Source organism: Myotis lucifugus, unplaced genomic scaffold, assembly GCF_000147115.1.
Source record: "Myotis lucifugus unplaced genomic scaffold, Myoluc2.0 scaffold_285, whole genome shotgun sequence".
NCBI lineage: Eukaryota > Metazoa > Chordata > Mammalia > Chiroptera > Vespertilionidae > Myotis > Myotis lucifugus.
The window spans coordinates 830,103-854,241 of record NW_005871333.1 but is presented as its reverse complement, the minus strand read 5'-3'; the positions used below and the strand labels follow the sequence as shown (position 1 = coordinate 854,241).

Here is a 24,139-nt window from a genome sequence, read left to right as displayed (position 1 = left end):
CAGGTTTACGTACATCAGAGGGCGAGAAAGGCTGCGATGACGTAGACCTCGGTTTGCAGCAGGCTTGGGAGCCGGGCTAGATCTGGAAGGCAGGCAGCGACGGGATTGGTAACCGAGAGGAGTCATCAAGTCCTGCCCCGGTCCCGCCCTAAAGCTCACTGCGCCTGCGCGCGTCCTGTTTGCTTCGCCGCGAACCTACGTGGTGACTTTGCGACGCGTGGTGCGCTCCGGGCGCATTTGCGTCAGCGGCGTAGCTGCGGCTGCGGCTGCGTGACGGGTTGTCCAGGTAACCGCCGGAGTTGTCGCTGTCTGGTGGCATCTGAGACACAGGTGTTCGTCATGCAGTTGAAGCACCTGAGAACCCTGCTGAGCCCTCAGGTGAGGAGTTGCGTGCCCGTCCCTCCCCGGCCCGTCTTAACATTCCAAGAGAAGCGGGGGACTAAAGTGTAATCATGTCGAGCGCCTACTGTGTGCAGAGGACCGACGGCTGGACGCGACTCGGCTGCGTCGATGCTGTCCAGTCGGCGAGATGCAGCGCTAACCCCTGCAGCTTGCATTTAGCATCCGTTCCGTGCTGGGGCTCGGAGGGATCCAGAACTAGCTGCCATTGCTCCTGCCTTCAAAAGGCTCCTGCGCCTGTAAACAACGAACATAAACCTACACGGAATTCAATAAGCGCTTTAAGTGCATGCCCCCAAGAGGGAGTGCAGGAGTCCGCACCGTTCGTTCTGATGGTGCAGATAGATCTCTTATTCCCAAGAGGCTGGGTACTGGGGGAGGAACCCTGAAACACGGCGAAGAAAGGCTGGGTTTAGGGGTTAGAAAACCAGAATTCAAGTCCTAGCGCCACCGCTACTTTAAATACATGTCCTGCTACCTCAGACTTTAGCTCTTATCACACTGTCGCTCTCAGCATTCCCTCTAATAGCAACCTTAGGGGATCTGGGAAGAGTTAAAGGAGGTAATATACACAAAAGAACATTGTAAACCGAAAAGCAGTGTAAAAAATAGATAGACAAGAGAGGACATTCAAAATTCAAAATACAAAACTAATAAGAATAATATCTCTTGTAACTGAATGTTTAATAGCATAAGTAAAGAAGTTAGGATTGTGGCTTATGAAGTCAGACATACCTGGATTTAAATCTTGTTCTGTCACTTACCAATTGTCTATGACACTTGAGCAAATTACTTAACCTTCCCGTGTCTCAGTTTCCCCTGTAAAAGATGCATAATAGTGGCATCTACCTCAGTGTTACGAGGTAAAACAAGATAATGAATATCAAGCACTTATCAAAATGCCCAGTCTATGGTAAGTGCTTGTTAAAGGTTAGCTATTATTGTTCTATTTCCTAGTGCATTTAATCCTCATAACAGTGCTGTGAAGTACATATTGCAGAGAAAAGAGAATTATGGAAATCAGGAAGGCTTAACAGAGGATTGGCATTAGGAGGACAGAAGGAAATTAGAACAAAAGAAAGATGTGCCTAGCCCCGGCCAGTGTGGCTCAGTTGGATGGAGTGTCATACTACACACCAAGAGATGGCAGGTTCAGTTCCCCATCAGGGCACATACCCAGGTTGTGGGTTCAATCTCTAACTGGGGGCACATGCAGGAGGCAGCCAATCAATGTTTCTCTCTCACATTGATGTTTCTCTAAAATCAAATCAATAAAGTAAAATTAAAGAGAGAGACAGATGTGCCCTTTGCTCAGTAAACTGCCCCCTGAATCTGTAATTTAAATTTTTTCTTTACCTTAATGGAATAATTGGAAGTGAAATCTTCCTTCAATCTTACAAAGTAAGATGATGTCATGATGCAGGAAAGGGCTGAATGCCCAGGATTGGAAAAAATGACGAAGGAAGATGATAGACAACAATTGTTGAGGAGCCCTCAGCCCTTCTAACATAATTTAATCAAGAGTTGGAGGGGTGCCGGGCCTGCATGGCTTAGTGGTTGAGCGTGACCAGAAGGTCACGGTTTGATTCCCGGTCAGGGCACATGCCCAGTTTGTGGTTGCGGGCTCGATCCCCAGTGGGGGCATGCAGGAGGCAGCCAATCAATGATTCTCTCTCATCACTGATGTTTCTCCTTTCCTCTCTGAAATCAATAACAATATTTTTTTTAAAAAATAAAGTTTTTAAAAAAGAGTTGGAGGGTGATACTAGTGGTGGTGTGGCTATTTTCTGACTGGTTTGAGGATTTTGATGGGGGAAAAAGCCTTTTTTAAACCTCTGACTGGAGGTAACTGGATTGGAAATGAAAAGTAACTGTTTTAAGGCAGCGCTCTACAGCTCAAGTAATTAATCAGTTGAAGCAGAAACTAAATTTTTTATTTCAAGAAGGAAAATTCTTAGTGCAGCATCATAGAGGACCAGGGCTGGTGGCGGAAGGGACAGACTTGGCAAGAATAATCCACTGGGAGATGGTTACTTCTAACTTGGGCTTTGGCGAAGTGGATAGTTAAGGGAAAACAAAAAACAAGGTGGCATTGCTCATCCTAAGTCTCAACTCTGATTATTTTACTCCCTGTTCCAGAAGTTTTACTGTCTCCCCCTTTCCACCAACTAATCCAAAAATCCTGGTTTTGAAGATCCTTCTTGAACTGGCCTCAGTCTGTTTCTCCTCTATTTTGCTATTTACAAGACAGGTTGGGTTCAATTAAATTACCATTACTTGACCATACTTGCCTTTGCTCATGCCATTTCTTCTACCTAAGATAATTTCCTCACTCAGCTGCATTCATTCTTCAAAGCTTAATGTTGATCGTATAAACAAATTATCTCGGGCTTCTACAAACTATTACAGTGCTTTGTACATACCTCACTTATGGGACTTTTCCCTTTTTTTGCACCATCTTTTTAGATTCTGGGGCAGAGACCATGTTTTGGTCTTTGTCTCCCTCTCAGCCCCTAGCCAGGTGCCTTTCTCAGTGAGGTATTCAGAAAATATTAATTGAATAAATGGCTAAAGACCAAAACTTAGATCCATTGGATTTATTTCAAAGGGGACAAGACCATTGCAGGGACATAGGTACAGTTGACTAAGCATGTCACCTCTTAGTACATTTGCATTATGGATTTCTAGAAGCACCTTGTTCTCACGGTCTAGGGTTTTATGGCCTTGGAGACCAGATGGGTCATGTGCATCTCTTCGCTTTAAGGAAAATTGACAGGAGCCACACTAGAAGTAATGGAATTAGAAATGCTTTTGGCATTCTAGACCAGCACTTGGATTTATTTTTGCCCTCTTTGCCTCTGCAGGATGGAGCTGCAAAGGTGACTTGCATGGCTTGGTCCCAGAACAATGCCAAATTTGCTGTCTGCACAGTGGACCGAGTGGTGTTGCTGTATGATGAGCATGGGGAGCGGAGAGATAAATTCTCCACCAAACCAGCTGACATGAAGGTGAAGAGTACTCCTGTGTACCTTAACCTGTTGATGGGCCTTCGGAACCTGAAAAACTTTCTAATCCACTTCCTGGCCAATGGCATAGAAACTGGCCTACCCCTCCATTTCTCAGTATAAGTCCCTCAAGCTCTTCACAGTCACACATGCACCCTTTCCTCTCTTTTCCCTTTCACATATTCTCATTACTTTTTCCTTTTTCTTTTTAATTCTTAGTATGGCAGAAAGAGCTACATGGTGAAGGGCATGGCGTTTTCTCCGGATTCCACTAAAATTGCCGTAGGACAGACTGACAACATCATCTATGTGTACAAAATTGGAGAAGATTGGTAAGGATAGTGCTTGGGGGACGGGGATGACCCGGAGCAGAGGGGGAAGGCAGGAGGAACTGCCTCACTGGGGAGGGAGAATAGAGAGGATGAGGGGCCAAGCTGTGGCACGGAAGGCAGAGTCTGTTTTTGCTTCCCTGACTTTGCCAGCCCCCTGTGTTCTGTGATCCTATCCCTGGAGGAATCGGTCTAAGTCAACAAGGAGGCCCTGTAAGATCCTGGGGAGCCCCGGGTGATTGTTCCAAAGCTACTCACGCTCCCCCTATGCCTCTTTTCAAGGCACCTGTGGAGCGGTAGGAACATATCTGCTCACTCTTCCCTTCCCCTAGCATTGTTTGTGCCAGTTTATCTACGGAAATGGTTTTTAATGTGCTTTTTCTTCCTTTTATTTGGCAGGGGTGACAAGAAAGTCATCTGTAACAAGTTCATCCAGACGGTAAAGTTCAGACCAGCCCCTGGGAGATTAGGATGAACAAACATGTACCAGTATACCTGCTTATAGATGCAACCAGATGTTTTCTTAACATCTGCATCTGACTTCTCCTACTGCAAAGATTGTGCTACCTGGCTGTTCATCCTCATCTGCTTTCCCCCTCAGAGCCCAGTTGTGTCCCCTCCTCTCCTTCCCTGTAGGCGATTGTGGTGGTGGCATGAGCCAAGGTGCCCAGGCGGTTCGGATTTATGCTGCTATAAATGTGCCAACCCACATAGGAGTGACTATCCTTTTCATCCTTTCTTTCTCACAGAGTGCTGTCACTTGTCTGCAGTGGCCCATGGAGAACAACATTACCTTTGGATTGGCCGAAGGGAAGGTAAAGGAGGGAAGAGAACCACAGGAAAGGTTGGGGGTGGGGATAATTGTTATGAAGGAAGAAATATGGTTAATCTCCTTTAGGGTGGAGTTGTGTGCTGGGGGAGAATGCATAGGGACCCGTTTTTTTCTTTTTCTTTTTCTTTTTCTTTCCTTAGGACGTGGGCGAAATTGAAAGTACCCTAACCAGACTTGTGTCCATTCTCCCATTTTCAGGTTCGTTTAGCAAACACTAAAACTAATAAGTCATCTACCATCTACGGGACAGATTCTTACGTGGTGTCACTGACAACAAAGTGAGTAAGGAGAGCGGTATCCCAGGAGTTTGGGAATGGTGGGAAAAGGCTGTGGGGAAGTCTGGACTGGGAGACCATAGTATGAAAGATGGGAAGGACTGGGCGCGGGAACCACAGGCAGGGCAGTGTTTGACAAAGAAAGGGGAATTTCTTGGTAAGACAGAGTATTCTAATCTTTTCCTGGATTTCTCTCCTTTTTTTTCTTTTCCCCTTTTTCAGTTGCTCTGGGAAAGGAATTCTATCTGGTCATGCCGATGGCACTATTGTTAGGTATTTCTTGGCAGATGAAGGGTCTGGAGAGTCACAGGTATGAATAAAGGATGCTCTGGGGAAGGTAAGGAAGTCCCAAGAGCCCTCCTGGAGGAGGCTGGACATTCAGGGATTTTGGTTGAGGTGCTGGGGAAGGAGGCTAGAGGAGGGAGACCTCAGGGGGAGAGACAGTGGGATGCGGCCACAGGAGGATTTGTGTTTAGGGGGCCAGAGCTTAATATTTATGGGAAAAGGTAAGTCAGGTGGAAGGGACTTGGAGACAAAGGGAAATAAAGACTCTGAGAGTAATGAAAAGTGAAAATTATTCTCATTATATAAAAAATATATAATATATAAAAACTTATAGAAAAAAGACTTGTTTACTTTCAAGAGGGAAAAGGTAAAAAGAATGTTTGTTTTACTCTAATTCTCTTTGGTTTGAGTCATTTACATGAAGAATTACTTATGTAATACTTAATTAAATGTTTCCATCCTAAAAATAAATAATAAAAAAGGAGCCATAGCTCCCTGTGGTTGGTTAATGTGTAAGACATCTCCCTTTGGGGACCTTATTAGGTACATAGTAAACATCTCCAGCACATAAGTATTTTGAGGGTTCCTCTTGAACACAAGGTCAGTAGGTGTGTACATCTGTGTCATATATATGTATGTGTGCATATAAGACAGAAAGGCAATATGTGAAGTCTCAGGATTAGGATGTGCTGGGAGAAAGATTTCTGCAGAGTAAGATGATCAGAGTGAGTGCGTCCAGTGCTGTGAATGAGACATTTCTGGTGGAGTTCCCAGAGTCAGAGTGTTGGAACTCTCTACTTCTGTCTTAGGGGAAGTTGATTAACCATCCGTGCCCACCCTATGCCTTGGCCTGGGCTACCAACAGCATCGTGGCTGCAGGCTGTGATCGGAGGATTGTGGCCTATGGGAAGGAAGGCCAAGTGCTACAAACGTTTGACTATAGCCGGGACCCTCAGGAGCGAGAGTTCACCACAGCTGCAACAAGTCCTGGGGGCCAGTCTGTTGTGCTGGGGAGTTATGACAGGTGGGGCCCCCTTCCAGTTGCATCTTCTGCCTGCTTTCCCTGTGTACTCCGCCTTAGTCCAGTTTTCCTCAACCGGAATGGCAGACTGGATCACAATCAGTGTATGTTGAAAGAGATTCTCAGGTTTTAATTTATGCATTTCCTCTTCTGCTCCATCCATGGGCACACTGGCAAGTCCCAAATGCACAGGCTCTGTTGTGTCTCTATGCTTCCCTCTGGGATTCCACAGTGGAATGTATTTCCACTTGTGTTCCCATCACCTCTTTTTAGACCACTGGCTTAGTGTTTATCACATTGTATTATACTTTGGAGTTTGTATCTGTCTGGCTAGATTGAAGAGCCCTTATTCATTTTTTCTTTTTTTATCTCCAGTGACTAGGTTAGCATCTAGTACATAATATGTGCTCAAATTTTTGGTGAATGAATGAGTGAATGATGGAACAGTAGATAAACAACTAGGGTCTGGGTCCCATCACTTTCTTAGCGTGCTTTTAACCCCAGCTTTGTCAGTCCTGTCTTTCTAGCCCCTTTAATCTTTATGTGATTCTTCCTGTTCCTTTTTTTCTTCCCTAACTATTATCATTTCTCTCCACCACCCCCATATTTCTCTACTGCTAACAGCTTGTTTTCTCACCAGCTGCAATCTCCTTTTGTTTTCTCAGCTCCCATCACTCTTACTCCATTTTACTTTGATCTGATTTTCCCAACTTACTTCCTTTGAACCTTTTTGTCCTCTCCTACTAGCTTGTCTGTTCTCTTTCCTTTCCTTCCTTCTCTGATGTAGCAAGACCAATATCCTTCAGATATCAGCCCCGTTCCACTTCTTTTCTCATTCTCCATCTCTTCTAAAGGCCACATACTTTATTACAGACTTCGGGTGCTCAACTGGAGCCCTCGAAGAAGCATCTGGGAAGAGGCGAAGCCCAAGGAGATTGCCAACTTATACACCGTCACTGCCTTGGCCTGGAAGCGGGATGGCTCGCGACTCTGTGCAGTATGCTCCTCAGTTAGCCCTTTCTGTGTGGGTGATGTTCTCCAGACTGTGAGAAAGCCCGCCTCGTTCTAAAGCACTCTCCTGACACTAGAGGACCCCCTCTTCCCTTTTGACCCCAGCCTAGAAATCTGACGTTACAGACAAGAAAGAGAACTGCATACTTTATTGGAGGCCAAGAGAGTTGTATAGGCAGAGCAGAGTTCTCCCTTATATCCCATCATTATGCCCTGAAGTCCGAGTTTGCCAACTCTTTTCCTGCTGGGACATGCCAAAACTACCAACTCCCCTAGATTCTCGAACCTAAGTTGGGGAGGTGTCTGTAGATACCTTCCCGTGCCTGTGTCCGTGTGTGTTTCCCTTTATGCGGTCGCTTTCCTTTCTAGGGCACACTGTGTGGGGGAGTGGAACAGTTTGACTGCTGCCTCCGGAGGAGCATCTATAAGAACAAGTTTGAGTTGACCTATGTGGGACCCAGCCAGGTACGCTGCTGAAAGCCTGCCACTCCAAGATCTTGCCATGGCTCTCTCTTCGTTGGAATACTTCCCTGCCTTCTGGCCACAGCCACAGTGTCAAACGTAACCTCCGGCAGAGCTTTTCTGGGGAACAGAATGTGTCGGGCCAGCTCTCTGGCAACTTTACTGAAGTAGTTCTTCCAGGTTATTACAAGAAAAGGTTTAAACATCAGGCTTAAGGGGTATGGAGATTGCCACTTACATCTTCCTGGTTTAAAAATTCACTGCCTGGCTGATGTCAACTGGTGAAGTTGATAAGTAGGAGTACAAGGGTGAATTCTGATGTTTTAGAGCCTCTGAGCTCACTGTGTATGATGTTACAAGTTAATTTCTTAGTTCCCTAGCCCGCTTTTTTCTTTTCTCTACCTTAATCTTCCTTTTTTCTTTTATATATATTTGTATTGATTCAGAGAGGAAGGGAGAGGGAGAGAGATAGAAACATCAATGATAAGAGAGAATCATTGAATGAATGATGGAACAGTAGATTGGCTGCCTCCTGTACTCCCCCTACTGGGGATTGATCCCGCAACCAGGCATATGCCCCTGACCAGAATCGAACCCGGGACCCTTCAGTCCACAGGCTGACGCTTTATCCAATGAGCCAAACCAGCTAGGGCACTTCCTTTTTTCTTTCATTTATTATTCATTGATTCCTTCATTCTTTCATTTTCTCCAGAAACATTTATCCATTCTCTGTGTGTCAGCACTGTTAGTCATTGTGAATGCAAAGATAATTATCTGTAACACCCTGTACCGTAATCGAGAAGATCATTCCAGCAAAGGCACAGACATAAAAAAAATAATATAGTAACAGTGGTAAAAGTTACCATAAAGGTTTCTACAAAGAGCTGTGGGAACATAGGAAGAGTGATTGGTTTTGTCCAGTGAAACTTTCAGAATCATACGTATTATAAGCATTGAAAGAGATAACATATGAAAGCATTTCATAAATGGTAAAGCACTATGTAAATGTGCGGTGTTCTTATTACCCAGGTGTCTTAGGCCAGGTGAGGAAATGAGATATGAGATATCGGCTTTGTTTAGTGCTATGGAGGTGGGCACAGGGCTCAGCATGTTCACCCTTCGTTTGGGTCGGGGGAGCCTCGGGAGCTCAGACTTGTCCCCCACCCAGGTGATTGTGAAGAACCTATCATCGGGGACCCGAGTGGTACTCAAGTCACACTATGGCTACGAGGTGGAAGAAGTGAAAATCCTGGGAAAGGAACGCTACCTGGTGGCCCACACGTCAGACACACTGCTCCTGGGGGACCTGAACACGAATCGCCTTAGTGAGGTAGGAACCAAGATGGGGGAGTGGGGGGCTGGGAAGGGACTTCTTTTTTTTATTTTTTATTTTTTAATAATTATTGTTGAAAGTACTACATATGTTCCCCTTCTTCCCCCATTGACCCCCTCCAGCCCACCCCCGCCCCTCACCCCAGGCCCTCAATGCCCCATTGTCTGTGTCCATGGGCCATATGTGCATACAGGGTCCTTGGTTGATTACCCGCCACCCACCCACCCACCCTCCCCTGCCTTGGGAAGGGGACTTCTTGAGTTGCTACTTCAGAGGAGCCAGGGTTCCTAGGGGGAAGATCTCCACAGGAAGCTCTAACATTCTGGTAGTGTGGATCTGGTTTCAGGGAATGAGGCCCAGGAGCTTTTGAGTCCTGGAATACAGATCACCACTGTTAGACTGTGTTTATGGCACCTCTCAGAAACATAGCGACCAGGGCAACAGCTGACAAAGCACCACTTTCATGCAACATCATAGCCTCCCCAGATTCGGTTTCTCTGCCTCCCACCCTTTCATTCTTTCGGCATCGTCTTGGGCATTTACCCACACTGTTCCCTGTGTCTTCTTTCAACAGATAGCTTGGCAGGGATCTGGTGGCAATGAGAAGTATTTCTTTGAAAATGAAAATGTGAGTAGAGCTTTTTCACCATCACCATCTTCATAAGCCTCCTTCCGGCTCCTTCGTGTCGGAAGGATGGCAAGTGGCACTAGGTTGAGAAGACAGCAGATGAAGAAAGGCAGAGGGTGAAATGGGCAGAGGAACGAACAGAGAGAAAAGTGGGAGTCCTTTTGAACTGACAGTCATCTCCCTTTACTGTTTCTCTTTCTTCATGCAACCTTTCCACCATATAGCAATTCTGTTCATCCCCAGGTATGCATGATCTTCAATGCTGGGGAGCTAACCCTGGTGGAATATGGGAATAATGATACCCTGGGTTCTGTACGTACGGAATTCATGAACCCCCACCTCATCAGGTAACCCCACACGGTTCTCTAAAATTTGAAACTCAAAAGAATTCCTTTTTGACTTCTAACTCCTATGTCCTCAGATTAACCTTAAAACTTCATCCCATGTGGTACTTGGGCCCTTAATAAACATCCCAGCTTCCTTCTTTTGCCTTACTTCACCTTCATGTTTCAGTGTCCGTATTAATGAGAGGCGTCAGAAGGGAATGGAAGAGAATAAGAAATTGGCTTACCTTATTGATATTAAGACTATTGCTATAGGTAAGTAAGACTTTCTCATAACTATTAAAATAGATGTTTAAAGTACACTTACATATCACAGGATTGTGTACAGTGGTGGATCCAGGAATTAGATGTAAATGTGTGACCCCACTCTACAGTGGATATGTGAAATGGTCAAATCCATATGTCCATATGTTGGTACATATATAGGCCTGCCCACATAATTATTCAGGTTCTCTAGACATCTATGTTAGGTCTGAAAAATTATGAACTGTAGAGAAGAACCATTAGCAAATTTATAAATTTTCCTGTATAGACTCTTAGAACTGGAAGGGACCTTATTTTCTGTATGTTTTGTCATTAGTAACTAGTGATGAGAAACTTTATTTGTATTTCACTGGTTTGTAATTGTTAATTTTTCATCATGAAATGTTTTAAGCATAGAAAAAGAACAAGTACAGAGAATAGCATAGTATTCTCTAAGAAGTCTAGAGAATACATCCCTTATAGTGTAGATGTAAAGAACAGGGCTCTGGAGTCAAGCATCCCCACCTCTCTACTAGTACCTGTGTGGTCGTAGGTAAGTTACTTAAACTTTCTGTATCTCAATTTCCTCATCCCCACAATGGGGATAAAAATACCAGCTACCTCATAAGAAAAGCACTTAGACTAGTGGTTGGTACATAATAAGTATTTAATAAATGTTAGCTGTTAATAATAGTAAGATTATTATTACTTGTGTATCCATACCCAGTTCTGTCAAATCCTAAACATTTCATTATAGGTACCGTTGGTCTTTTATCTCGTCTCTTACTGATGGACACTTAAGTTGTTGGTTTTTCACTGTTAGAGTGTTTCAGTTCACTAAGATTTATACCTAGAGTAGAATTGCCCAATCATAGAAGATTCATCTTTAATTTCACTAAATATTTCCATATTGCTCTCCAAAGAGATTGTACCAATTTACACTCCCACCAGCAGTTAGAGTTTCCGTTCTTCCACATTCTTTCCGATACTTGACATTGCCTGACTTCATAATTTGCCTCAACTTGACTCAACTTGATGAAATAGTATCTAATTGTATATTTTTGTTGTTGTTCATTTGTTTACTGGCTTTTGCTTTCTTCTTCTGTGAATTGCTAGACCATATCCCTGGCCTATTTTTAAAATCAGGTCTTCTTTATTTAAATTGACTTGAAGGAGTTCTGTATGTGTGCATTTATAGCCTTTGGTGGGTATTATCATTGCAGGTATTTTATATCAGCCTATGGCTTGCCTTTTCTCTCCTTTTCAGTGTCTTTTAGTGTTCAGAATTTTTTTTTAAATGTATTTTATTGATTTTTTTACAGAGAGGAAGGGAGAGGGATAGAGAGTTAGAAACATCAATGAGAGAGAAACATCGATCAGCTGCCTCCTGCACACCCCCCACTGGGGATGTGCCTGCAACCAAGGTACATGCCCTTGACCGGAATCGAACCTGGGACCCTTCAGTCCTCAGACCGACGCTCTATCCACTGAGCCAAGCCAGTTAGGGCAGTGTTCAGACTTTTTAAAAATATTTTTTTTATTGATTTCAGAGAGTAAGGGAGAGGGAGAATAGAAATATCAATGATGAGAGAGAATCACTGATCGGCTGCCTCCTACACGCCCCCTACTGGAAATCGAACCAGTGACCTCTTGGTTCATGGGTTGACACCCAATCACTGAGCAACATTGGCCAGGCTCACCTCACTCTTTAGGTTTCATCTTCAGTGTATGTAAAATGGAGTCCCCACAGCTCTAGCATTCTATGACTCTACTTATAATTAGGGCATTAAAACATGGCTTGGGTATTTTCTTCCTGATTAAAGGAAAATTCATTATTTAGGTGGGCTGTCCCAATTGTAGACTTTAACTGGCATTTGGTCTTAGGCTTCAGCATATATACCAAAGGCAGGTACATTGCTTGTTAATAATATATATCAATAAGAGTTGTGAATGAATTGCCGAAACCGGTTTGGCTCAGTGGATAGAGCATCGGCTGCGGACTGAAGGGTACCAGGTTCGATTCCGGTCAAGGGCATGTACCGGTTGCGGGCACATCCCCAGTAGGAGATGTGCAGGAGGCAGCTGATCAATGTTTCTCTCTCATCGATGTTTCTGACTCTCTATCTCTCTCCCTTCCTCTCTGTAAAAAACCAATAAAATATATTTAAAAAAAAAAAAGAGTTGTGAATGAACTTTGTTCGAGAGACTCCCTGAAAGCATCCTAGGAATCCCTGAATGGTCTGATCTTTTTTTTTTATCCTCACCTGAGGATATTTTTTCATTGATTTTTAGAGATAGTGGAAGGGAGGGGAAAGAGATAGAGAAACATTGATGTGAAAGAGACACATCGATTGGTTGCTTCCCATATGCTCCCCGACCAGGGCCAGGGGTCAAGCCTGCAGCCGAGGTACGTCCTCTTGACTGGAATCGAACCCAGGACTCTTCAGTCCACAGGCCGGAGCTCTACCCACTGAGCCAAACCGGCTAGGGCGAGTGGTCTGTTCTAAGTGTGATCGTTTCTTATATTGTTTACAAGATTCAGACAAAACAAAATATTCATCCTCTGTCCTGACCAGCCTAGCTTTACTCAGAGGTTCCCCCGTATTTGTGTGTGCCTTCACCACTGTTTGCCCCTCAGTGCTCTTACATCATAGGCACTCTCATGTGCAGGTAACTCCTTGGAGTCAGTCTGATCATTAAGGTCATTTTGCTCATCAGCCTTCTCTCAGGGGTGTCCTGCAACTGGGGCGCATCCTTAAAGTGACCAGTGCTGCATTCCAGAGGATTTCGTGAGTCATAGAAGCCAGTTGCTCCATAGTTCTGATCTACTATGGGACAACTCCAAGAGTACCAGAGAGGAAACACATTTTTTGGGTTAACTCTAGAGTTAAACAAAACCTCAACAATTTTTGAAGAAACCCAGCATCTTAGCAAACTTATGTTGTGTGGGCCATTTGAATGCCTCAGGACATACTCTAGATTGACGTAACAGTCTTAAAACCCAACCTATAATTGTAAGGCCAGATTTTGCAGAGTGCCCCCTGCCCTGTATATGATTATGTGGAACGTCTCTTCTTAATCCTGTCTCTTTTGCTCTCTAGTGGATCTGATTGGTGGCTACAACATTGGCACCATCAGCCATGAGAGCCGTGTGGATTGGCTGGAACTTAACGAGACTGGTCACAAGCTTCTCTTCCGGGACCGGAAACTTCGTGTGAGGAGGGTTACTAAGGCCTTGGCCATTGACTGGTCCATAGAGGATGTGGTATAGCTTCTCCCAGGGTGTGGGGAGCAGGATGGGATGTAATTTCTGGGTGCTATGCCATTACCATAGCACAAGGCCCAGAAGAATCAACATTCTTTGTATCTGATATCACAGCCCATACTCTATGGCCCTTAAGGAGATTGTGTCACGATGGCACCAAAATCAATAGAGGAATTTGAGAGTTGGTTTCTCTCTTACCACTCACAAGTGTGTCCTTGTGAAACTCCCTTCCCCCTGCATTCCTCTTCCTTGGGCCTCACTGACCTTTACCCACACCTGCTGTTCTAGTGCTCGTCAGCTACACAAGTTCAACAGCATTGTAGCTGGCCTGACAGTCTCCTCCTGGCCCCTTATTAATTCTGATTTCAATATGGTATCACCAGAGTTCAACCTCAGGGGCAAAGAGACTATCTGATGATTTTTTATTTTATTCTCATTGTTATGCGAAAGCCCCATCACAAATTCCAGACCATTTAATTTGTCTGGTGGCCTGCCTTTTGTTTGTGTGTGTGTGTATTTATTGATTTCAGAGAGAAAGGGACAGAGAGAGAGAGACAGACACACATACACACACACACACACACACACAACCTGGGCATGTGCACTAACCGTGACCTCCTGGTTCATAGGTCGACGCTCAACCACTGAGCCATGCCATCTGGGCTGGTGGCCTTCGTTTTGTAATCCAGGCTGGTAACTCTGGCCCAGTTATTCTAAGAATGAAAGTTGGACCTTCACCTAACTTAAATTTGTAGGGTGTAGATCTTTGCTCTATATAGGTCGTCTCTTATTTGGCCAGTCAGAATATGCCAACTCAAACTTCAAGGGTTGCCAGTCAGTGCGCTTTGAAATTCAGCATGTACCTGACTGGTGGGTCAGCTCAGCACATTTCACCATTGGGGAAATGTTCAAGATCCCAAATCACCGCCTATCCCCATGTAATTGTGCTCTCCGCCCCTCCCTTCTCAGTTGCATCTGTACGATATTGAAAGCTGCTCGAAGACAATGATCCTCAACTTCTGCTCCTACGTGCAGTGGGTCCCAGGAAGTGATGTGCTGGTAGCTCAGAACCGAAACAGCTTGTGTGTGTGGTACAACATTGAGGCACCTGAGAGGGTCACCATGACCTCGGTAAAGGTATGTCGACACCAGGGCACCGCAGGCATAATGTCAGGCTGATTGGTTAGAGCACTGAAGAGGCTCCGAAGGTTACTTGGTTTTCTCTGCCCACCACCCGTAATCTCTGTGTTGGAGTTGATAATAAAAAAAGCTTAGACTCTTTCCTCACAGTGGACCAGGCCCTAGAACCATTCTTGTTCAGATTCTTGACATTATATTAGACCCTGGGAGTATGGTCTCCACTACAGTGGCCCTGGGAATCCACCCAGTCCTACCAAGGCGTTCCCTCAGGATGGAAAATCCCCCTGGAAGGGCAGTTCTTATGTCACGTCCTTGTGGGCTGATTCTCTGTTATAAGCCATAGACTTCCAGTTCCTTTTTTCTCAGACAAAGATCAGACCTTCTCTTCTGTCCTGCCACATTACACACACACACACACACACACACACACACACACACACACACACACACACACATCTTCCAAAATCTGGGAGGAGCCTATGGAAACAAGAGAGGCCCCTCTGCTAGCCCAGATGACTGTGGGTGAGGCTAAGGCACTTGATACTTTTTGTTCTTTTTCTATATCTCTTTTTTCTCCTTTTTTTTTTTGCCTCAGTTTAGACTGATTAAGGTTAGGGGGTTTTGGGGGGTTGTTTGTTTTGTCTTTTTTGAACACCATGTTTTCACTCCCCCGCCCCTACTTGGAGGTTATACATTGTATTTCTATAGTGATCACTCTTGAAAGTTTACCATGTACTTAAGTTAACAAAGTCTAAAAGTAATCAGCATCTAACCCCCACTCCCCTGCAAACAATACAAGTACATTAAAGGAACCTTTGTTAACTTCAGTTACTTCCCCTCGCCATTGTTGCCCCTTATTTTAATTCTCTTTTATTATCCCCAAAGTTAGATATTATTTTATACAGACAATTTATTTAGATTAACCCTCATGGTGCCAGTTTCTTTGTTCTGTATAGGTGATGTCTTTTCTCTCAAGTTGCTTTTAAAAATCTTTTTCTTAGGTATTTTGAAGTTTCACTACAATGTGTATCAATATAAATTTCCGTTGTTTATTCTGCTTATTATATATTGTGCTTCCTGTATTTGTGAGTACACATATTTTCACCAGTTTCGGAAATTCCTCAGCCATTATCCTTCAAACGTTGCTGCTTGCATTCTCTAGTCTCTCCATCAGAATTCTAATTAGGCATGTTAGATTTCTTGTCCTGTCTCATATACCTCTTTAACTTCTCTTTCATATTTCCTTTCTTTCTCCTTCTTACTCCGTGCTACATTCTGGATCATTTCTTTAGGTACAACTTTCAGGTCATTAATTCATTTCCATCATTATCTAATCTGCTATTTAAACCATACATTCCATTTTTTAAAAATATATACATTTTTATTGATTTTAGAGAGGAAGGGAGAGAGAGAAAAAGAAACATTGATGATGAGAGAGTCATCAATCAGCTGCCTCTTGCATGCCCCCCACTTGGGATTGAGCCCACAACCCAGGCATGCGCCCTGACCGGAATCAAACTGTGATCTCCTGGTTCATAGGTTGATGCTCAACCACTGAGCCACGCTGGCCGGGCATCAATTTTTTAGTTTAAAATTTAAATTTTTCATAATGCTTTGTTTTTTCCCTCCCACTCTGATGACCATTTTTTATAGTCTCTTGTTCCTTGCTTAATTTTTCACTTCATCTTTTGGGTCTTTATATGTTTCAGACATAATTATTTTATATTCTATAACTTTTTTTCATAACTGACATTTTTAATATCTGAAATCCTTGGAACTCCAAAACTGTTGTTCATAGTTATTGTTTACCCTTTATAGTGATTAACTTGCATTTGGTATTTTTAAATTACGAGCTCATGTCAGATTGAATATTCTGGAGTCCCAGGGACCTAAAACGTTTCCTCCCAGGGTGCTTTGTGTTTGCTTCTGCAGGAATCAGGCATATCAGTGACCTGGGCCACGTTGGTTCCCATTACCGAAGAGAGGATCCTGGGGTCTAAGGAGGGATTCTCAGATTTGGCCTCCCTGTTGTACTAGAGGACCCATCCTGATGCTGTGTTTGCCTTCAGAGCAAATGCACTCTTCACACTTGCTCACCTTTCATATTTTCCTGCTCAGGTTTTAGCTTGCTGACCTTTTCTCTTTTCTTTTCTTTTCTTTTTTCTTTTCTTTCCTTTTCTCTTCTCCTCTCCCCTCCCCTCCTCATCCCTCCCCTCCCCTCTCCTCTCCTCTCCTCTCCTCTCCTCTCCTCTTCCTCTCCCTCTCCCTCTCAGTCTCTGTCTCAAGGGGAAAGGATGGAAGAGGGAATAGGAAGCATTCCTAGTGATTTCTTCAGTTGAACTCAGCAATGCATTAAAACGTATGCCAGGTTTTGGCCAGTGTAGATCAGTGGTTGGAGCATCAGCCTGTGTACCGGAGGGTCATGGGTTCCATTCCCTGTCAAGGGCAAGTACCTGGGTTGCAGGTCCCATCCCCACCCCAAGTTGGGGTGTGTGTGGGAGGCAACCAATTGATGTGTCTCTATCACATCTATGTTTCTCCCCACCCCCTCCCTTCTGCTCTCTAAAAATCAGTGGAAAAATATCCTCACTCCTCAGGTGAGGATTTAAAAAAAAATAATAAAAACTATGCCAGGGTCAAGTTGTCTTTTAGGGGAAAATCCCTAAGAATACCTAGTCATGGTACTGCTGGAAGCGGAAGTGGATGTCACATTTTGTCACCTTACCTGCAGGCATTAGTGCCATCATAGCTACGAGTGTACTTTAACCCGAGGATAATAGCACAGATAAGGAAATGTTATCTTCTTGAGAGAAACTAGCTGTTAGGAAAACAAGGGTCATTGTGATTCCCTCTCTGTGTGAGCATGAGGGTGGGTCTGTTCTGCAGTTGACTCAGTGGAGACACTAACTTGGAATTGGGGTGTGGTGGGGGATGGACTTTTTTACAGGGTGATGTTGTAGGTCTGGAGCGGGAAGGGGGAAAGACCGAGGTGATGGTGACCGAAGGTGTGACTACAGTTGCCTACACACTGGATGAGAACCTCATTGAGTTTGGAACAGCCATTGATGACGGCAACTACAACCGGTGAGGAGCTGGGCTGGTAACCAGCCACCTGGGACGGGTTGTAAAACTGGCCGTATCTCAGCAGGATGTGCCTGGCCCTCCCCTGCCCTGCCCCATCGCCAGTGTTCCTCGGTGTCTTCCTGACCCCGGACTCATCCCTGGGCTCTGGCTCCTTCCCTCCCCAGGGCAGCGGCCTTCTTGGAGACTCTGAAGATGACCCCGGAAACAGAGGCCATGTGGAAAACCTTGAGTAAACTGGCGCTGGAGGCGAGGCAGCTACACATTGCTGAGTGGTGAGGGGGACTGTAGAGCTGAGGTGACGGCAGCAGAGGGGCTGGCCACGTGGGTGTTGGACGTGAGGGCTGCTCCTCCCCCGTGTTCACTTCCCACGCCAGCAGATGCCATGAGCCCTTCCATAGTCGTTACCCCAGACCTCCCCATCCTGGACTGCAGGCGTGTGTCTCTTTCTGTGTGTGCTTCCCGTTCTTGTAGCTGGGTGCCGCTTCGAGGTTTTTAACAATTCCTGCATCGGTGTGTATATTCTGAGTATGGTATAGGAGTGGAGTTCACAGGACAAACTCGGGACTCCAGATTCTTAGAGTTCAAACCGTGGCTCCATGTATCAGTTTGTGTAAACTTAGATTACATAACCTTTCCAAGCCTTGGTATCTCAATTTCCTCTGTGTAAATAGGGGTAATAAATAATAGAATTAACCTTGAAGGATGGTAAAGAAGAAGGGTAGTGATAGTGAAGAACAGGTGAGAGCATCTGTGCAAAGAGCACAGATGGTAGGTGCTCAGTCAGTGTCGACTGTGGCTCTTTGGGCGAGGAGTCATCCTTGACCCATTTTCCCCCGTACTCCCCACAGCGAGCCTGTCAGCAAGTCCGAGGGACTCTGGTCCAGGGCCTTCAAAACAGATCCGAGTCTCTTATTTGCCCACCCTGCTGCCTCCACCCTAGAACTGGCCACCACCATCTCCTACCTGCAGTGTTGCAAAAGCCTCTTAAGTAGTCTCCCTGAGACTGTCCTATACCCTTAGGTCCATTCAGCCCACAGCAACTGAAGTAATTTTTTTAAAATATAAATTAGATGATCATTTACTTGCTTAGCATCTTACTATTGTACTTAGTAGAAAACCCAAACCCTTTGCCATGTCCTAGGGCCCTACAATAGTTGGCCGCTGCTTTCTTCCCATACCAGGTACCTACTTGCCCATTTGCCTCCAGCCGCACTGGCACCCTTTTGGCCCTTTGAGCTTGCCAAGCTCACTCCTGCCGCAGGGCCTTTACGCTAGCTGCTCCCTCTGCCTGGAATAGTTTTTTCCCATCTTACGTGATTGCATCTTTCTTATATTCAGGTCTCAGTTCAAATGTCAGCACCTCAGACAGGCCTTCTCCGACTGCCACCTTAAATAGTTCCCTCAGTCCCTGAGTCACTGTCTATAATATCACACATTTTATTTTATTTTTCATTCTCTCAAATTATCTTTTTTTTTTTAACTAATTATTTGTTTCCACCAGAAAGTAAGTTCCCTAAGAGCAATGCCCTTATCTGTCTTATTCCCTTTGTGTCTTCAGTTCTGGCAAGACAGCGCCTGGCAGATAATAGATGCTTAGTATGTACCTGCTGAGCCAGTGAATTAATGATGATCCTATAATAATGTTGCTATTCCTGTTATTGCTTCCATACCGTAGGTGCTTTTCTGCCTTGGGCCACGTAGCAAAAGCTCGATTCCTGCATGAGACCAACAAGATTGCAGACCAAGTGTCTCAGGAATATGCAAGTATTGTCCTCCGATTCATTCAGTGTCTCCAGCTGAGATTTCCTAGTCCTCAGCTCCAGGAATCCTAGCTCTCCAGCTTTAAATAATTTACTCACCGGCCCACCCCGCCTGCACCCTTAAGTTGGACCATTTTGGAATTTCTTGCCAAACCTTAAGCCTCTAAGCTTCTGAAGTTTTTCAGCTTTCCAAGTCTTGTAGCTTCCACGCCTCTCAGGCCTCCCTGTCTCAGCCTGCACAGACAGAATGGCTCCCGCAGCACTGACAGACTAACCGGAACCTCCCTCTTCCCCGCAGGGTGGAGAAGGAACAGACTTTTATCGGGTCCGAGCACGTCTAGCCATGCTGGAGAAGAACTACAAACTGGCTGAAATGATCTTCTTGGAACAGGCAATGGGGGAAGAGGGACCGGATGGATAAGGGGATCAGGCAGACTCGGGGGAGGGAAGAGCACTGGTTAGCTGGGCTTCCAAAGGTTTGGGGAGAATTATAGAAATGTTTATACCATTAGTTTCACTCAATTTCCCTCTCTGCATTAGTCCTTACAGTTACTCTCTTTCATAAAACGTCTGTCTTCCCCTGCACTCCAGAGCCTGTCTTTATAAATCTTGTGCATGGAGGAAAATCGATTTTATGGGGCTGAAGCTTATACCATTTGAGGAGCCCTGTTTAAAAAAAAAACTGCCTTGGGGTCCTGGCAGGTGGTTCAGTTGATTGGAGTGTCATACCATACACCAAAAGGTTACGGGTTTGATCCCATCAGGGCACGTATGGAAGGCAACCAATAGATGTTTCTCTCTCTCTCTCTCTCTCTCAAATCAATAAACATATACTCAGGTGAGGATAAATAAAAAAAGGAAAAAAAACTGCCTTGGGAGGAGCCTGTCAAATAAGGTTCCCTGAAGCTTAATCTTCTTTTGTTTCACAATAAATCCATCTCTGCTTGTGTATAAGTCAAGGCCACATGGGCTGGCATCTTAGCCAGGCTGAGGAGAACTTGCTGATTTCTGATGCTCATATTTTCCTGGTGTCCCTCTTTCCCCTGCCCGGGTTCCCCTAGAACGCTGTTGAGGAGGCCATGAACATGTACCAGGAGCTGCACCGTTGGGATGAGTGTATCGCTGTGGCTGAGGCCAAGGTAAACTCAAGGTTGTGTCTTCTCCACAGTGGTTCAGAACTCGGTTCCACCAATATCAGAAACCTTCTCTTGTCAAGGAGGCTGTAGGAACTGGAACGAGGCTGGGGCTGGGGCTGGGAGCTGACATGGTGAGAGGTGTTAGGACATTGGTGTCCAGGGGGATTTCCATTGTTACTGTGGGGTTGGAGGAGCATAGGAAGCAGAAAGGTGGGAAGGAGGGATGTGACTCCCAGTTCTCCTCCGTTGTATGTCCAGGGACACCCTGCCCTAGAGAAGCTGCGCCGGGGTTACTACCAGTGGCTGATGGACACCCAGCAAGAGGAGCGAGCAGGCGAACTGAAGGAGAGCCAAGGGGATGGGCTAGCAGCCATCAGCCTCTACCTCAAAGCCGGGCTCCCCGCCAGAGCTGCTCGGCTGGTGCTGACCCGAGAGGAACTGCTAGCCAACACCGAGCTGGTAGAACACATCACCGCAGCCCTTATCAAGGGGGAACTGTACGAAAGGGTATGGCTGACTTCCTGTCCCCGCCCCTTATCTCCAGGGCTCGGTGCCCCTTTCCTACCCAGAGGAGTCAGAGAGCATAGCCCTCCCTGACTGGTGGCCGATTCCCTTCTTTTGGGGGCTGACCCTTGATTCTTTGTGTAGTAGGGGTATCTTGTAGTAATACGGTATGTTAACAGGCAGGTGATCTTTTTGAGAAGATTCGAAACCCACAGCGGGCCCTGGAGTGCTACTGTAAAGGCAGCGCCTTCATGAAAGGTACCAGCCATCCACAACCCACCCTTCACTGTCGTCGATTCTTGCCCAAACCGTCCCCGGTCCTATTTTGGTGCATCTGTTCAGGTTGACTGGCTTCGCTTCTCCTCTGTTCCTCCACTTCTCACTGATTTTCTGCACTTCGTTTCCCTGTCTTCCTTTTCCCGAGTCCCATCCCCGGAAGTCTCAGCTGAGTACCTCTCCATCTCTGGCAGCGGTGGAGCTGGCTCGATTAGCATTCCCAGTGCAAGTGATGAAACTAGAGGAAGCATGGGGGGACCACCTGGTGCAGCAGAAGCAGCTTGACGCCGCCATTAATCACTACATTGAAGCCAGGTATGATGGTCTGGGGGTGCAAAGGAGATGGGACGTGAGGGGAGAGGTGCTGGGGCAAGTAAGGACACCAAGGCCGAGAAGAAAAGATCTCAAAATGTCGAGCAGAGTACGCCCGAGGTGTCCTTTACCTGCATCCATCTTCCTCTTTCCTCTGACACATTTATTCCTTTCCCACTGTGCCAGGTGCTCCATTAAAGCAATTGAGGCTGCCCTGGGTGCCCGCCAGTGGAAGAAGGCAATTTACATATTAGATCTGCAGGACCGGAACACTGCATCCAAATACTATCCTCGCGTGGCCCAGCACTATGCGTCTCTGCAGGAGTATGAGGTGAGGAAGAGCCCTTTCTGCAGCCTGAGGCAATGCAGTACCTGACGACAAGGAGAGAACCCAGAACAGGAAGTGGGGGCCACCTCACCAAGTCCTTCTTTCTGGAGCCCAGCATCGCCACCTGAATGGAAACAAAGGGTTTACTGACCCTATTTCATTCCAACATGACACAGACCCTCCTGTGCCAGCATGAGTGATTCTTCATGAATAATTCCAACTTAGTTAAAATTTAACAGAAAGGCAAGGCCCTTTAAACTCCCATTGTTTTGGGCTGGTCTTCTCTTCCAAGCAGTAGAAGGTGTGAGGCACCCATAGCCTTCTTTTCTCCTCTGTTGTGGCATGATAACGGTACCCCAGGCTCTATTCCAGCCTGGCTGAGGTTTGTTCTTTCCTCCTACTGGCAGCTTTAACCCGTTGCTCTGACCTTTTGCATCTGTCTCTCTCAACCACAGATTGCTGAGGAACTCTACATTAAGGGAGACCGGACAAAAGATGCAATAGACATGTACACCCAGGCTGGCGCCTGGGAGCAGGCGCACAAGGTAGAGAAGTGGGTGGAGTGCATGACGAGAGAATTCTTCTTTTGTGGTGGTGGTGCCACTCTCCTTAGTGTCTGATCTCCCATTCCCATGGGCTCCCAGAGAGCTGAGAAAGTACCAAAATGTAGTCTGGGTAACTTCGATCCCTAGCCACAGGGAAAGGCAAGGATGAAGAGACCCGTGTTCCCAAACCTGTAATTCTGAAGATCAGATGGGCTTGGGAGCTGGGGGATCTGGAATACCACTCCTGACACCCTATGACATTGGCAGCTGTGTTCTCACTTCTGCCCCCAGAAGCCAGTGGGTACGGTAGGAGCATGGTAATGGGAACATATGCCACCAGCACCCCAGCACAGGGCATCTCTGACCCTCATGCCTCCGCAAAATATAGTTCTTACTTGGCTTCTTACGGCCTTGGAATTCCCTGAGCTGACTAGGAGAGTGGCAGTAACCACACTCCTGTGGGTGATGAGAAAGTGCAGAGTCCTGAGAAAACAAGTTCCCTTGAGCCCCCCTTCACTGACTGCTCTGCACAGCCCTCTGCTTCTCCTGGGAACGGGCACCTGAGGCTGCTCTGCCTTTGTGTGCACAGCTGGCGATGAAGTGCATGAGACCAGAAGACGTGTCGGTGCTGTACATCACCCAGGCGCAGGAGATGGAGAAGCAGGGCAAGTACCGCGAGGCTGAAAGGTGAGCCGAGGCCCCACAGGTGTGGAAGGAGATGAGGCGTCAGGGCTGGAGGGAGGGCTGGGGTCTGAGGGTGTGTGCCCTCTGTTCAGAAGGCAGTGACAAGACCTCTTAGGAATGGCTCCAGCAACAGGAATGTGGGTCTAGGAGGCCCACGTGTATCTCCCATCCCCAGGCTGTATGTGACAGTGGAAGAGCCTGATCTTGCCATTACCATGTTCAAAAAGCACAAGTTGTATGATGATATGATCCGCCTGGTAGGCAAACACCACCCGGATCTCCTCGGTGACACGCACCTGCATCTGGGCAAGGTGAGCCCTTCTGTCCCTGCTCACCCCTTCCTCAAGCTCCCTCTGCCCTTCTCATGCTGACCCACCTTTCCCCAGGAGCTGGAGGCTGAAGGCCGACTACAGGAGGCCGAGTATCACTACCTCGAGGCCCAGGAATGGAAGGCAACAGTGAACATGTACCGGTCCAACGGGCTTTGGGAAGAGGCCTACCGGGTAAGGGATCCAGGCCACACCATCTCTCTATAGCCACACCTACATACCCAATTTCTCGTGCCATGTTCAGGGTTTGTGGACTACCTGAAATCCATCCTTGGACCGTAAGCAGGTTAAGAGCCCCTGAAACTTAGCCTTCTTCCTGTCGTTCTAGCGCAGGTACCTGATCCTTGTCAGAGCTGAGGTCAGGTCAGAGGTGAGGAGGGCGCAGCCACGTAGCCCTGAACTGGAGGATGGCGAGGGGCTTTGCTTTACAGGTGGCCAAGACTCACGGAGGAGCCAACGCCCACAAACAGGTGGCTTATCTCTGGGCAAAGAGCCTGGGAGGAGAGGCTGCAGTGAGGCTGCTTAATAAGCTGGGACTTCTGGAAGCGGCTATTGACCATGCTGCCGACAACTGGTGAGGCACCAAGCCTTCTCTCCACTGGCCCTTTC

General features: G+C 46.3%; 1 protein-coding gene across 5 annotated transcripts in view; it reads left to right on the top strand.

Annotated features, from left to right (window-relative positions):
* Positions 1-180: 180 nt before the first annotated feature.
* IFT172 (intraflagellar transport 172) overlaps positions 181-24,139 on the top strand; it is a 33,232-nt gene continuing 9,273 nt past the window's right edge. For 2 of the 5 annotated variants that reach the window (XR_002831903.1, XR_002831904.1), the window contains exons 1-30: positions 208-378; positions 3,264-3,407; positions 3,624-3,736; positions 4,133-4,172; positions 4,483-4,548; positions 4,764-4,843; positions 5,063-5,150; positions 5,935-6,149; positions 7,020-7,143; positions 7,527-7,622; positions 8,788-8,949; positions 9,527-9,580; positions 9,824-9,927; positions 10,094-10,179; positions 13,269-13,381; positions 14,402-14,569; positions 17,520-17,656; positions 17,821-17,928; positions 19,332-19,416; positions 19,715-19,807; positions 20,478-20,555; positions 20,811-21,059; positions 21,236-21,314; positions 21,527-21,647; positions 21,831-21,975; positions 22,428-22,517; positions 23,107-23,204; positions 23,377-23,512; positions 23,588-23,704; positions 23,962-24,104. Coding sequence is in view for 2 of the 5 variants with exons in the window: in XM_006099833.3 (XP_006099895.1) it covers positions 340-378; positions 3,264-3,407; positions 3,624-3,736; positions 4,133-4,172; positions 4,483-4,548; positions 4,764-4,843; positions 5,063-5,150; positions 5,935-6,149; positions 7,020-7,143; positions 7,527-7,622; positions 8,788-8,949; positions 9,527-9,580; positions 9,824-9,927; positions 10,094-10,179; positions 13,269-13,381; positions 14,402-14,569; positions 17,520-17,656; positions 17,821-17,928; positions 19,332-19,416; positions 19,715-19,807; positions 20,478-20,555; positions 20,811-21,059; positions 21,236-21,314; positions 21,527-21,647; positions 21,831-21,975; positions 22,428-22,517; positions 23,107-23,204; positions 23,377-23,512; positions 23,588-23,704; positions 23,962-24,104 (3,371 nt within the window). In the remaining 3 variants the exon portion in view is untranslated. Of the gene's footprint in view, positions 379-3,263; positions 3,408-3,623; positions 3,737-4,132; positions 4,173-4,482; positions 4,549-4,763; positions 4,844-5,062; positions 5,151-5,934; positions 6,150-7,019; positions 7,144-7,526; positions 7,623-8,787; positions 8,950-9,526; positions 9,581-9,823; positions 9,928-10,093; positions 10,180-13,268; positions 13,382-14,401; positions 14,570-17,519; positions 17,657-17,820; positions 17,929-19,331; positions 19,417-19,714; positions 19,808-20,477; positions 20,556-20,810; positions 21,060-21,235; positions 21,315-21,526; positions 21,648-21,830; positions 21,976-22,427; positions 22,518-23,106; positions 23,205-23,376; positions 23,513-23,587; positions 23,705-23,961; positions 24,105-24,139 lie in introns of all 5 variants that reach the window. The other 3 variants (XM_006099833.3, XR_002831902.1, XM_023763452.1) reach the window with 3 other exon arrangements.